Source organism: Ostrea edulis, chromosome 1, assembly GCF_947568905.1.
Source record: "Ostrea edulis chromosome 1, xbOstEdul1.1, whole genome shotgun sequence".
NCBI classification, from domain to species: Eukaryota; Metazoa; Mollusca; class Bivalvia; order Ostreida; family Ostreidae; genus Ostrea; species Ostrea edulis.
Genome location: NC_079164.1, coordinates 32268522 through 32284126, shown reverse-complemented (window position 1 = coordinate 32284126; position 15605 = coordinate 32268522). Strand labels below are relative to the sequence as shown.

Sequence of the window (15605 nt, the reverse complement as noted above, 5' to 3'; positions counted from 1 at the left end):
GAACAATTACAAAGAACAGTGAGACAACAAGAACAATTACAAAGAACAGTGAGACAACAAGAACAATTACAATCAAAGAACAGTGAGACAACAAGAACAACTACAAACAAAGAACAGTGAGACAACAAGAACAATTACAAAGAACAGTGAGACAACAAGAACAACTACAATCAAAGAATAGTGAGACAACAAGAACAACTACAAACAAAGAACAGTGAGACAACAAGAACAATTACAATCAAAGAACAGTGAGACAACAAGAACAATTACAAAGAACAGTGAGACAACAAGAACAATTACAAACAAAGAACAGTGAGACAACAAGAACAACTACAAACAAAGAACAGTGAGACAACAAGAACAATTACAATCAAAGAACAGTGAGACAACAAGAACAATTACAATCAAAGAACAGTGAGACAACAAGAACAATTACAATCAAAGAACAGTGAGACAACAAGAACAATTACAAAGAACAGTGAGACAACAAGAACAATTACAATCAAAGAACAGTGAGACAACAAGAACAATTACAATCAAAGAACAGTGAGACAACAAGAACAACTACAAACAAAGAACAGTGAGACAACAAGAACAATTACAATCAAAGAACAGTGAGACAACAGTGAGACAACAAGAACAATTACAAAGAACAGTGAGACAACAAGAACAATTACAATCAAAGAACAGTGAGACAACAAGAACAATTACAATCAAAGAACAGTGAGACAACAAGAACAATTACAATCAAAGAACAGTGAGACAACAAGAACAATTACAAACAAAGAACAGTGAGACAACAAGAACAACTACAAAGAACAGTGAGACAACAAGAACAATTACAAACAAAGAACAGTGAGACAACAAGAACAACTACAAACAAAGAACAGTGAGACAACAAGAACAATTACAATCAAAGAACAGTGAGACAACAAGAACAATTACAAACAAAGAACAGTGAGACAACAAGAACAACTACAAACAAAGAACAGTGAGACAACAAGAACAACTACAATCAAAGAACAGTGAGACAACAAGAACAATTACAAAGAACAGTGAGACAACAAGAACAATTACAAAGAACAGTGAGACAACAAGAACAATTACAATCAAAGAACAGTGAGACAACAAGAACAACTACAAACAAAGAACAGTGAGACAACAAGAACAATTACAAAGAACAGTGAGACAACAAGAACAACTACAATCAAAGAATAGTGAGACAACAAGAACAACTACAAACAAAGAACAGTGAGACAACAAGAACAATTACAATCAAAGAACAGTGAGACAACAAGAACAATTACAAAGAACAGTGAGACAACAAGAACAATTACAAACAAAGAACAGTGAGACAACAAGAACAACTACAAACAAAGAACAGTGAGACAACAAGAACAATTACAATCAAAGAACAGTGAGACAACAAGAACAACTACAAACAAAGAACAGTGAGACAACAAGAACAACTACAAACAAAGAACAGTGAGACAACAAGAACAACTACAAACAAAGAACAGTGAGACAACAAGAACAATTACAATCAAAGAACAGTGAGACAACAAGAACAATTACAAAGAACAGTGAGACAACAAGAACAATTACAAAGAACAGTGAGACAACAAGAACAATTACAATCAAAGAACAGTGAGACAACAAGAACAACTACAAACAAAGAACAGTGAGACAACAAGAACAATTACAAAGAACAGTGAGACAACAAGAACAACTACAATCAAAGAATAGTGAGACAACAAGAACAACTACAAACAAAGAACAGTGAGACAACAAGAACAATTACAAAGAACAGTGAGACAACAAGAACAATTACAATCAAAGAACAGTGAGACAACAAGAACAACTACAAACAAAGAACAGTGAGACAACAAGAACAACTACAAACAAAGAACAGTGAGACAACAAGAACAATTACAATCAAAGAACAGTGAGACAACAAGAACAATTACAAAGAACAGTGAGACAACAAGAACAATTACAAACAAAGAACAGTGAGACAACAAGAACAACTACAAACAAAGAACAGTGAGACAACAAGAACAATTACAAAGAACAGTGAGACAACAAGAACAATTACAATCAAAGAACAGTGAGACAACAAGAACAATTACAATCAAAGAACAGTGAGACAACAAGAACAATTACAAAGAACAGTGAGACAACAAGAACAATTACAAAGAACAGTGAGACAACAAGAACAACTACAAACAAAGAACAGTGAGACAACAAGAACAATTACAATCAAAGAACAGTGAGACAACAAGAACAATTACAATCAAAGAACAGTGAGACAACAAGAACAACTACAAACAAAGAACAGTGAGACAACAAGAACAATTACAAACAAAGAACAGTGAGACAACAAGAACAACTACAAACAAAGAACAGTGAGACAACAAGAACAATTACAATCAAAGAACAGTGAGACAACAAGAACAACTACAAACAAAGAACAGTGAGACAACAAGAACAATTACAATCAAAGAACAGTGAGACAACAGTGAGACAACAAGAACAATTACAAAGAACAGTGAGACAACAAGAACAATTACAATCAAAGAACAGTGAGACAACAAGAACAACTACAATCAAAGAACAGTGAGACAACAAGAACAATTACAATCAAAGAACAGTGAGACAACAAGAACAATTACAATCAAAGAACAGTGAGACAACAAGAACAATTACAATCAAAGAACAGTGAGACAACAAGAACAATTACAAACAAAGAACAGTGAGACAACAAGAACAATTACAAAGAACAGTGAGACAACAAGAACAACTACAATCAAAGAACAGTGAGACAACAAGAACAATTACAATCAAAGAACAGTGAGACAACAAGAACAATTACAATCAAAGAACAGTGAGACAACAAGAACAATTACAAACAAAGAACAGTGAGACAACAAGAACAACTACAAACAAAGAACAGTGAGACAACAAGAACAACTACAAACAAAGAACAGTGAGACAACAAGAACAACTACAAACAAAGAACAGTGAGACAACAAGAGCAATTACAAAGAACAGTGAGACAACAAGAACAATTACAAACAAAGAACAGTGAGACAACAAGAACAACTACAATCAAAGAAAAGTATGAACAACTACGACTGACGATAAATCACTCCACGCTGTTGGAGGATTCTTCGGAAAAATACAGGTACTATATGTAACGTGAACTTTCCTATCAATGAATCTAACACATTCATTTAACGAAGTCATGAATGAGATAAACAAGCACTATTTCCTTGGAGATTTATCCATTGAATAACCACAGTAATTGATCCCTATTCTCACCGCTGGCAATTACATATATCTGTTTAATGTTTGCCTTTTTGTGTAGGCGGACTGTTTTAAAGTTCTAGATCTTGTCAACCGGAATGTCAAAATGGTATCATTAATAAAAAAAAAAAAAACATCTAAAAAAATACTTGATCAAGACACTTGTATATAGAAATCTGGGATATAACCGATTAATTCTGGGAATTAGAATAATTCGAGAATTTCTCCCTTCAGCTCACATTGAACGTTTTGAATTTAAAATGTGAAGGTGGATATAAAAAAAGATACAAAAAAAAAATGCAACTACAGGCAGCCGATGCTGATGAGCATAAACATGTATCAACTAAACTTCCTAACCGTGTGTCACTTTAGAAAGAAAGCGATAATACAGCACAAAATTTTTAACATATTTTGAAACTTCCAATATTATGTTGTAGATATGGGAATATCACAAATAAGAACTTTTGTCAGTATATCAAATTTCATTGGAATAGAATGAGGACAAGTCGAAAAATAATTAAATGCGTTTTACGCGTCTTTGATTTGTGATTTTGGTGCAGTAGTTAGGGATTTACCTTATTATGTATCATGGAAACATTGACCGAAATTGAAAGTTATCAGTTATTTCTAATATGGATGTTGATAATCCATCACAAAAAATACCACGAGAAAGTCATAGAATATTTACCTGTAGCTAATATTCCAATGAAAGACATTTCCCACCTCAATGTGTCGATGTTAATATCAAGATACAGCACAAAACAAGTTTACACAATCCAGGAATGGTTTACACTTGTCATTCCATCATAGCAAAAATAAAATGTACTATCCCGTCTACGAATGTCGTTGCTAGAACCACAGATAGCAATGTATACTTACATGATAAATTCTGTTTCATAATGTCCTTGAAATTTCGTCGTACTCTCCTGATTGGGAGAGGAAGCAGATTTAAGCACAGCCGGTCCATTTACAAAAACAGGCGGTATGCTGGGAGCAAGAGCCGGGAGGCTGGGCTTCCGCCTGTGAGATTCCCTCATTTTCACTGAAAATAAGTCCCAACGATTCCAAGACCATTCTGTGCCACTATGATTCCCATCTTTGCGGGTGGCATCTTGTGCATATATAAAAAGTTCCCCAAAAGATCAATTAAAACCACATCAGACTGTTTGCTTTGGGTTTGCACATTTGATTTGGGTATTGTCGGGGGTCTAGAATTAATCGAACTCCGCTTCCTGGGTATGCTAGTCCACAAATAAAAATTTCAACATAATGTACTGCTAAGGGGCCCCGACCGTTTTTCCCTTCAATCCGTGTGGGGTAGCATACTTTGGTATTTAAGTCTGGTTACAATTGATAGGTAAAGTTTTAATCCTTGGACACCAGCAGTCTTAATACTAGATAAAAAGCTTTGCCCTAAGACAGCCTTCCCCTTCCTTCACTTCTTACGGCGACCTCCTGGTCGGTTTCAGTTTTTAGTTAATTGTTCGTCATCGCTAAGACAGCAGGAGTTCGTTAAAGTTTTTAATATAAGCTTCAAATAAATATTTTTGTTGGAATTTCTACTCGGTTTTGTTCAATAGAGGGAAGATAAAGTAACAAAAGGTTCATATGTAATGTCATCCAAAGCATAGTATCATTATACCCACCACGGATTACAGCACAAAAGGGGTAGACGATCAAAATTGCAAGAAAGGCCAAGGTCAAGCGATTTCGATCTTTTCATAACCAATCAACCACACTGAACTCCTGCCGATTGTTTGATAATTTAAAGAGATAGGTATAAACTTAGATTGTACCAGCATTTTATACATTTAGGTTAGCAACATTATGCGCTGCATTCTCTTTTATGGTAATGCAGCCGTGTGTTCGGTAATAAAATCACCCGTGGGGTTGTTCGAAGGATATTTAAATATAGTAGAACAACTTTTGATAATCAAATACATAAAAAAAACTATCCAAAATTAGATATTTATTTTCCAATTTATCGTGTGATAAAAAAATCTAATAGATTTGGTAAACACATTTAATGATGCTGGTCATGGTTAAATGTTTTTCTGTTCAACAGTTTTACATGCACGTCAAACCCAAGGCAATTGACTCGGTTTAATTATGCAAATGAATTACGCACTGATTAAATTTCTGGTTCGTATTACTGTTGTGATTGTCCGAGTCACCGACTCTCAAAAAGTGTTGCAATAGTTTGCAAAGGGGTGTGTCAACTCGTATTTTCTAACCTGTCATTATTTGACACATATCTGATACTCAAATTCATCAAAAGGAAATTCGTCAATAGGTTGAAATAAATCTTAATATTCAAACAGTATTGCTTTTTGATTATCAACATTAAGTAGAACTTGCATACAAGTGCTTTTGAAGTTCAAGTTTTTGTTTTTTGTTAGTTTTTTTTTTTTTTTTTTTTTTTTTTTTTTTTGCATGACAAACGCCAAAACAAGATTTTATCACGAGATTATTAATGAAAGGAATTTAGATCACATGATATCATGCCTTGTGTGATATATCGAAATATAAAAAAGAATAATTTGTAATAAGATCACCATTTCTATTATACCGAGAATAAATAAGTAAATACAATAAACAAATAACACGATGACGTGTACGTCTTTTGATGAAGCGAACCACTTTATGAAATTCAAAATCACTAATAAACACCTCACTTAATGTATATCAACACGTTCTAGAAATATTTTGACCGTGTTACCGGTCTTCGTCAGTCGTGTTTGACTGAAGATCTGAAGAAGACGGTAACACGGTCGAAATATTTTTAGAAAGTGTTTAGAGTCGGGTTTTTTTTAAAATTTTTACTTTATATATTTTGTTGTTTTGTTATCATTTTCTGTTAATATTGGTCACATTATGTAATTCTTTTCGTTTGTCCTGAAGAAGGGACAGGTCGTCCCGAAAATTTGACAATCTGGTTGTTCGTGTCGTTGGTCATTTTAGTGGTTTGTATATATATTTTTTAAAGTTTAAAAAAAGCTCCTTTCTTTCAGTAACGGTCGTATAGGGGATGTCAACATTATTTTCATTGTTTAGTGTAGCTTTGTTATCTTATTTTGAAGTTTTCCATAGGAATATTATGTCGACATGTAAATACACTCAAACAACAATTAAAATTAGATTTCACACTCAACATACAGTGTAACGTTGATTTGGTCTCTTAACCATATTAAGGATCCAAATAAACAAACATTTAATTCGCATTAGTTAGCTCTGAAATGACGTACATGTATATTCAGTTATTTGCGTCTATTGTATAGTAAAGTATAGTAAAAGATGTCTTATAATCATTTACTCTAAAATCTGGAGTAAAATTTTCAAAACAAACTGAAACAATGCAAGTTCAAATATCAAAGCTATGAAAGCTGTTCGAATTAATCGACTATGGGGAAATGATACTCTATGTTTATATATACATTTTCTCACTCAGTAGTATATTGAAGTTTATTAATATATGTATGTTATTGAATGTAAAAAAGTTGTATTCACTCCTCGAACTCATTTTGTCACAAAGTCTATTGAAAACTACATTTCAAAAATCATACAAATGTTTCACCGACCGTTGATTCAAACACATGTTTCCTCCTTCAAGCATTATATGTATCGACAAACACATGTTCACTCCTTCAAGCAGTGCGTATCGACAAACACATGCTCATTCCTTCAAGCAGTGCGTATCGACAAACACATGCTTCCTCCTTCAAGCAGTGCGTATCGACAAACACATGCTCACTCCTTCAAGCAGTGCGTATCGACAAACACATGCTTCCTCCTTCAAGCAGTGTGTATGACAGAAAATGAAATGTTTCTTGTTCTTCTGGGGCGGTATACAATACACGAAACAAATAACCAAACCTTCCGCTTACTGAACTTCATTCTTGTTCGAAGCGCAGCTGCGCATTACCAGAGAGCTCTGGCTCAGTTACAGGTATCGCCTCCCTAGCTGTCAGACACCATGCCGTTATCTGCCCCCTATCCATCACATACTTTAAGGGTAGTGTATATATGTTTATTCTTCTATATTCTTTTTGTCTATATATATATATATATATATATATATATATATATATATATATATGTCTGTTCAAAATGTAATACTAATGTATATTTAATTGTATTATAACTTATATTGCAATATCTCCACATGGAGGAAATAAAGAATGAATGAATGACAAGTCTGTACACGGGTTCTTTACTCATTGTCATTCTAAAGCCTTTCAAAAAATATATGACGATAGGAATTTTACACAGACTATGGGTGTCTTAGATCTGTCAGCACTTGGCTCAATGCAAGAATAGCAAAACTGCAATGACAATAACTACTGCCGATTCACAATGTGCAAAGTCATTAATCGATAATCTAAGATCGAGAATCTACCATGCTTTATCACTCCAACCCGTTACATAAGAAGTAATTAAACCACACCAATTTGTGTTGTGCAAATAAAAATCCTATTTAGCACTGGAATACTCAAACCAAAATTCTTTATCTCACTTTTCCAATGAAGACATTTTAACTGTCTAGAAAATATCCGTAAAATTCTTTCGGAATTATTTATCAACAGTTGTATAAGTTATTGACCATTCGGTACACTTTTAAAAATGCATCTTAGCGATTGTCTGTAATGGTTCGATGAAATACTTATTTGCGTACACATCTAACTACTAATAGAGAGTTAAATGTAAGAAGACATCCCCGACGACCCCATTCGTCTGTGTGCTTCATCATATACCTTGATCCCCTGTACTGGGAAACGTTCATATATTTCTACCACGAGACAGATGGTCGATATATCTAAAGACTTTAATCACTAAATACTTCAACATAAAGTCGTGAAACATGGATACATTAAATGAGAAATTTTATGGACTTTTCCCGTTGTCATGACTGAAAAAAAAAACCTGCTGACACGCTGCTGAGAAAATTGGGGACAACTGTATACTGCAATATAATATTGTAATACAGTGTAATTACAATAAAAACAGTTTAAAGCTAAGGAAGGCTACATTTTTTAAAATATATAACTTTTCATTTTCAACTGAGATGAAAAAATAATAATATGAAGAACAAAGATGAAACTTCCAACTAAAATGGCATTTAAAAAAAAAAACATTTGTCAAGTAACAGAACACGAAACATATTCTAGTTTTCTGTCTCATGTTTTAACCTTTAAAGAGTGACTGTTTTTTGTCTGAAAAAAGAAATATGTTTGAAAGCCAATATACCGATATTGAAAAGCCATATTGTGATATACTAATGTCCATTCTTATTAATTGATCATTTCTGCATCGTGAATTGGTTCTTTTACCCCGAATCAACGCCAACGACAGTCTCTGCAGATGTGAATTACAATCATTTCTCGCTCGCAAGTGATTTGAAATTTAAACCACTGAGAACGAATCTAGCAGTAGTGACACTAAATCCGGACAGTCAGTAACAGCTCACGAAACTAGCAAACGTGACACTAAATCCGGATAGGCAATAAACAGCTCACGAAACTAGCAAACGTGACACTAAATCCGGATAGGCAATAAACAGCTCACGAAACAAGCAACAGTGACACTAAATCCGGATAGGCAATAAACAGCTCACGAAACAAGCAACAGTGACACAAGTCCGGATAGGCAATAAACAGCTCACGAAACAAGCAACAGTGACACAAGTCCGGATAGGCAATAAACAGCTCACGAAACAAGCAACAGTGACACAAGTCCGGACAAGCAGTAACAACTCACCAAACACAGTTCTATTAAAACTTGACTTCTTTAAACTTTCGTGAGAGTTCTTCGGATTGCCACGGACATCATTGTACTTTACGGTAAAAACAGAGCTAAATTAGAAAGTATGGTTTTCTGATTTGGCTACTCGCTCTTATGGGGCAAAAGTGCGAGGATGACGAAGCGAAAGTGCAAAGTTGGGAGGGCAAATACGTGAAGGCGGTAGAACGAGACAAATATCACTTCTTCGCCATTACATTTTACCCTTTCTCCTTCTCACTTTCGCCACTTCACACTATCGCCTTCGCACTTCCGCACTATCACCTTCGCAACTTTGCACTATCACCTTCACACTATCGCTCCTTCGTCCTCGCATTGTCATCCCTTCGTGTGAGGAAGTTTTTTAAATATACATGTCGAAGATGTACAATGTATGACTAGATTATCAAGTTCCTTCAAATGCTGAACTAAGATTATTATGTAAATGTTGTGCCAGAATGATTATGTAAAAACACGTGAATTTGAAAATCCGTATAATTATGGATAGCTGTATGATGAAAAAGTAAAGATATGGAATAGTGATCAATCTCATAACTCCTATAAAGAATACAAAATTAATAGGAGGGCAAATACGGACCCCTGGGCATACCAGAGGTGGGATCAGGTGTATAAGAGGAGTAAGCATCCCCTGTTAACCGGTCACACCCGCTTTGAGCCTTATATCTTGATCAGGTAAACGGAGTCATCCGTAGTCAAAATTAGTATGTAAAGAACGGCCTATGAAATACGTACAACAGCATTCGACCCAGTGATAGATTATATTTACAAAGTAGATCCTTATAATGACCATAGATTCGAAACTTTTGTCTACGTGATACAAACATCGTTATCTTGTCGCATGTATGTACATGTATTTATCTGTCACGTGGTGATTCCAGACGATGTGCTACAGACTGCACAATATTGTATAAAACGGTTTATCTTAAATACCTGTTTTCAGGTATATGATTTAGGGAATTTTATAACTTTTTAAACTAATTCATGTACATTATTTCTTATGCTTTGGAGGAAAAATAATAGGTCATTGCACTTCCAAATGTGAACAGTTATAGTAAAAATTCGAAAACTTCCCCAACGGCACCATGAGACGCGTTTATTCTGGTTTCATGCATGCGTATCGAAAAGACGCGAGGCGATGGAACGGTAGTGCGAAGGCGCGAATTCACTCCATTGCTTTGGGTTATGCTCTTCCGCAACTTTGCGCTTTCGCTTCGCTAGTCTCGCACTATTGCGCCTTTTCCCTCGCAGTTTTGCTATTTTACCTTAAACACGAAGAGGCGAAAGAACGAGTGGCCTGATCAAATTCTTGTATTATCAGACAGGATGACAAAAATGCCCATAAGGTAAAATAGTATTAATAACCTTCTGGGTAAAAAATCGATGGTTTTTCGATAACAGTAGATAGAGTTTCGTAACTGGGAGGTCGTGTGTTCGAGCCCCACTCTTGTCATGGCCGCATCAAACTTAAGACGTAAATGTAGGATTTGATTGCTCCTTCGCCGAACGCTAGGCAATTAGAAGCGAGCATCACGGGTCATTCATAAATACGGAAGTCCCGTATCGCGACAGCTACAGTCGTAAGCGCCTAAGTATGGTCTAAATTTGGTGGTAATTCTCCTACAGCTGGTGTCTCAATATCAGTGAAGTATTTTCGACGAGACGTAGAAAACTAACAAACAGTAGATGGAAATTATGCGACTTTCCACAGGGGCTAAGCCCGTTTTGGGCTCGAACTCTGTGATGCCATAAATATATTTATGGTATCACAGAGTTCGGGTCCAACACGGGCTTAGTCCCTGTGCGTCTTTCGTGTTCAATATTATCAATAGAATTTACACGGTTATTCCACTTTCCCTCATTTCGAGGAATAAGTCAAAAATCACATGTGTACTGGTAACTATCAATCAGAGAAAGATTAGGAAAAGGGAGTTAACTCTTGATTCAAATTCACAATTGTATCGGGAGCGACCGTCACTACGATGGATTTGTTTTGTAATCAAAGAACTGACATCTAAAAGATTTCGACTCAATGGAATATCAGAAAAAATATTTACCTAGTAAATAAAGAAGTGGGCCGACACTGAAAAACACTCGACAGGTGCGAAATCGTAAAGCACTGCCGGTTATGAATGGAGGCCATGGACTACTCATGACTTTTTGGAAAATGTTTGAATTCGAGATCTATCAAATGCTTTCAAATTCTGTTGTAATCCTGATTTTTAAAAAAGCTGCTTTTGAATAACACTCTACGAAATATTCACATTCCTCCCTTTAAGTAAGAATACAGTCAATGATCATTGTATAAATTTTCTCATTAAGTCGTAAATGTCAATCAAATTTCAATTAAAATTCATGGAAGTGTAGGGTCTCTCAGTTTTCATCATTCGTGTACCAACAAAACTCAATCTTTTTAAAGGGAATCAAAATTGACGTCATTCACCGTCACGCGTGAATACCAGTACATACTGAATACATCTCTACTAAATATTGAATTCATTTACCTTTCAATAAACATACATCTATATAAATAATACTCGAAACTAAAAATTTATGTTTGATTCTCGGAATCAGATAGTGTTTTTATATATGGAGAGAGAGGTACATATGTACTCGGGTTCCTTAACAGTGGATGTACTACAGTCCTGGTTCACTTTTGTCAGTGTTAGTCCCTTTTTAGCAAATAAAAGTGCAGTCTTCGCCGCAGTTTCTCCCATGGTACCCCCCCCCCCCCCAAGTCACTTCATGAAGTAACACGAATAATATCTTCAAAGTTTGTTTAGCTAACCTCTAACTTGAACGTTATTAAAGAATTTCAGTGTACTCAAGACCATATCCACTTTAACATAATTCACTTCTAACCTTCACTGCTTTCTTATCTGTGTATAGTAAAAACACGGAAGTCTTCACAATCTGCTAAATATGGGTATCATAAACAAGAGGGAACTTTAAAAGTCAACATGAAATATTCAAAAGGCAATATCGTGTCCAAGCAACTTCAAAGTTTGAAAACACACTATATTCTTGGTAACAATATTGTCAACACTGTTTGTTGATATATCAAACTCAAAATGGTTTATCAATACCATCTATCAAATCAACCAACTCATAATTTTACATCACTTAGACTACATGTTTGGTCAAGGTAAAAGACAGAAAGTCCCATAACGCATTCTTTGCATCACCATTGGTTGACAACCACTACACCCTCAAAAGACCGCAGCAAAAACAATACGCCAAGTTTTCGCAAGTTGGTCTTAACGAGGGTAAACAGCCCCAGGATCGTGTACCCTGTCCGTTCTCCCGCTAATCCGTGTGAAGTATGCACGAAGATTAGCTGACATGATCGATAGTAAAACTCAGAGAAACCATGTTATACATTTCACCCTCTATTACGTACAGATCATAAAACCAAACCCCGTCCTTGACAACCAGTAGTAGTCTAAACATGGAGACCGGGTGTTGTCAACTTGTGATAAACATAGATCAAAAATAATTCAACAAAATATGCGTGCAACGGATTTATCACTTTCATTTTTTCAATTATCGAATAAGGACCTTAGGGGTCAAAATTCAGAATTTTTCTCACAATGAAATTTGTCGTACTATCGTAATAAAGCTTATTTCTGATTGAATTGATGCTTGTCGGTAGGAGAAATTGAGGATGATGTGCAATGGCCGTACAAACATTAATTTGTATTTGAATATAACCTCTTCAAGAATTTTAGTCCATTTACCGTGCGTTGCTATGGCATCACCTCTAGATACCTGCAATAAGAGACTTGTGCAGGACAACCTCGACGGGGAGATTGTATCTTTGCGAACATTATAGGAGAACGTCAAAACCTTTACCAGCATGAACACTACCTATTCTGATGGTGTAAACAGCTGATCAATTATTGCTTTTATGAGGAAATTGCGTGCTAGAAAGTGGGAAAAAACGACTTTTACGCTTTCATTAAACCAGGGTAGTAAGTGATAATTTGTAGTCCGAGCGATTTTATATAAATGACAGTATCAATCACTATAGAAAATTCCCAGCAACGTTGAGAATCCCGTTGTTTGTTTAAAATTTGTTAATTATTTTCGCTTATTCCTTATCACCTGTTTAAATTGTGCCTTGTTTTCTTTCATCCAGGACAAACCATTATCCTATCTGACAATCTTCTCCGACAACAATGATTATTCAAAGGACATAATATTTCGCTGCTTTTAATACCCCAAATCCTACTTTTTGCCGACATAGCTTATCTAATTTAGACCTCGTTGATACAACTCACTTTTATTTCATTGTTCAGTCTTCAGTAATGAGGCCTTCCTTTCTTTTTGCTGTAAATACTAGTACTGTATTTGAACATATTTGGTCTGGAACATAGAATGAATTTCAGCTATCGGCCTGCTAATTTTGGGTGCTAATTGTTCAATACATGTACCCTATGTCAATCGACAAATATACACCCAATTCATTCCAGCAACAAAGAATATAATGTTAATATTTTCATATATCAGAAAACATACATAGAGATTAAAAGTCGCTAGGAATAATGGATATTGCAAATCTCGTCAGGTATTTATTAGTCCTTTTGTTACTAGCAAACATCGTTTTCTTTACTTCAGGAACTTTAATGGACTTCCATTAAAGAAATATACCCTTACTGGGAATCCAATCATCTCCCCACTGTTAAAGTAAATACATATTTGCTTTGGGTATTTCAACTCGACTGAGTAGAATGAAGATGGATAATAAGGAATTGGGTTCATCTTAAGCGAATGTCACAGTGATATAGCAAAACGATAATACTTGCATGTTTAAAACAGCTACTTTGAATTAGATAATCTAGCTCTGCGGTCACTGGGAAACAAATTTTGCCCCCCCCCCCCCTCCCTCTCCATCGATGTGTCCAACATTAGCATTTTTTCATGACTACCTTTGAATTTCCCATATATTCGGACAAGTGTGCTTTTAGTTTTTGCAATACTTTAACATGAATTTTTTGATAGAGTAAGAAATTCATTTATTTTATTTCATGATAAACCTGGGAAAATAAGTCATGTGCATACAATTATTCTTTTTTATTTAGATGTATTACAATACGCATTTTAATACCTTCAATAAAGGAAAAAATATGCATTCAATTTTTATTTTATCAAAAGTGCTGAAGATTTTTTAAAAAAATCATTATTTTCGGGATTTTGGTTCGCTCTTTAGATACTTACTGGCTCTCCATGGCATTTTCCACATCAACACCGTTGTCGTTGGTTACCGAGTCGACACATTTCTCCTCTTTTTGTGTAGTTTCAACAGAATCTTCCGTTATCACTTCAAATTCGGGAATTTTCTCACTCATTTTGAATACAGTTTACAAAGTTCACATCAAAACATCTCCTTGATACCGAATCAGTGTTATCAAATGTAAATTCCGCACTTTCAACTGTACTTTTTCGATAAAAACTGAAAGCGTCTCTTAGCTATTTTTTCATGTTTTATCAGTCAAAATGGGATTTATAAGAAATCCAAAGAGATTGGAGACGTATTGACAAAAGGTTTAAACGCTAAGGCCATTGTCAACTGTCACATTGTTTATGATTCCATAGCTTATTAATACTACCAGGTAAGGTTAGACTGCAATCGCACACAAGTTGTCAATATCATATTGTCTGCTTCGTCAAGTCATATACGTTTCAGATTCTGGACAATTCATTACACGCGAGTCGGTTTCATATTCGGTTCTGTGATAATACTTCTTAAGGCTGCAGAAATGAATTTTATCCAGGTTTCTTTCACGGATCTTTTACAACTTTCTCTCGCGTCTATTCCTTGTATGGCCTTTTAACTTTTAAAACTGTTATCATAAGCGATAAAATGCCCTTAAACCATTTCGCACAGTGCCTCTTGAAATAACAAGGTTATCGCTCAGTGTTAGGAACTAAAACCCGCCCCATCTCACATTACTATCAAGAAATTCTTTGTAAGAAGCAGTTTGTGCCTATTTATTAATGTATGTATATTATAGTAATAAATTACTGAGGAGGAAAATTGAATAATCGAGGCATAAAATGTTTTCAAAGGAACATTCATTTTTATTTTTATTACAGGAAAATGAACAAGATATAAATGAGAGTGCATAAGTGTGTATTTCAGGCTGAAATTACTAGGACGCAGTAAAACTTTATGACTCGTAATAAGTTTATTTCTATGCCGCCTTTATATGGTCCAATTTCATTTCCTGTTTAAGTTCAATGCAAATGATTAAACAAACTTGTTAGAATGAATAAGTATAGTCTTGTCCAAAAACGTCAAATAATTGTATCTAACTGTAATCTTAAAATCAAATTAAAAATCGCTTCAAAACATCGTTTTCGACAATGTAAGTGTTTTCAGCCATGTACCCAACTTTGAAAATAAACAACCTAGCTCGGATAACAATTGTGTCAGCATGTGAGCGATGATGATGAAACCGTAAAAACAGTAGAGGAAAAAAAATGAATTTCAAAATTTCTACTAA

The 15605-nt window shown here is 35.0% G+C and overlaps 1 protein-coding gene across 2 annotated transcripts in view; it reads right to left on the bottom strand.

Moving 5' to 3' along the window:
• The window catches only part of LOC125660056 (uncharacterized), a 49342-nt gene extending 34392 nt beyond the window's left edge, over nucleotides 1-14950 (bottom strand). Inside the window, exon 1 of one of the 2 annotated variants that reach the window (XM_048891909.2) lies at nucleotides 14317-14950. In XM_048891909.2, coding sequence (XP_048747866.2) covers nucleotides 14317-14447 — 131 coding nt within the window. In that variant the 5' untranslated portion in view covers nucleotides 14448-14950. Of the gene's footprint in view, nucleotides 1-4185; nucleotides 7338-14316 lie in introns of those variants that run through there. The other variant, XM_048891903.2, reaches the window with a different exon arrangement.
• Nucleotides 14951-15605: the final 655 nt, after the last annotated feature.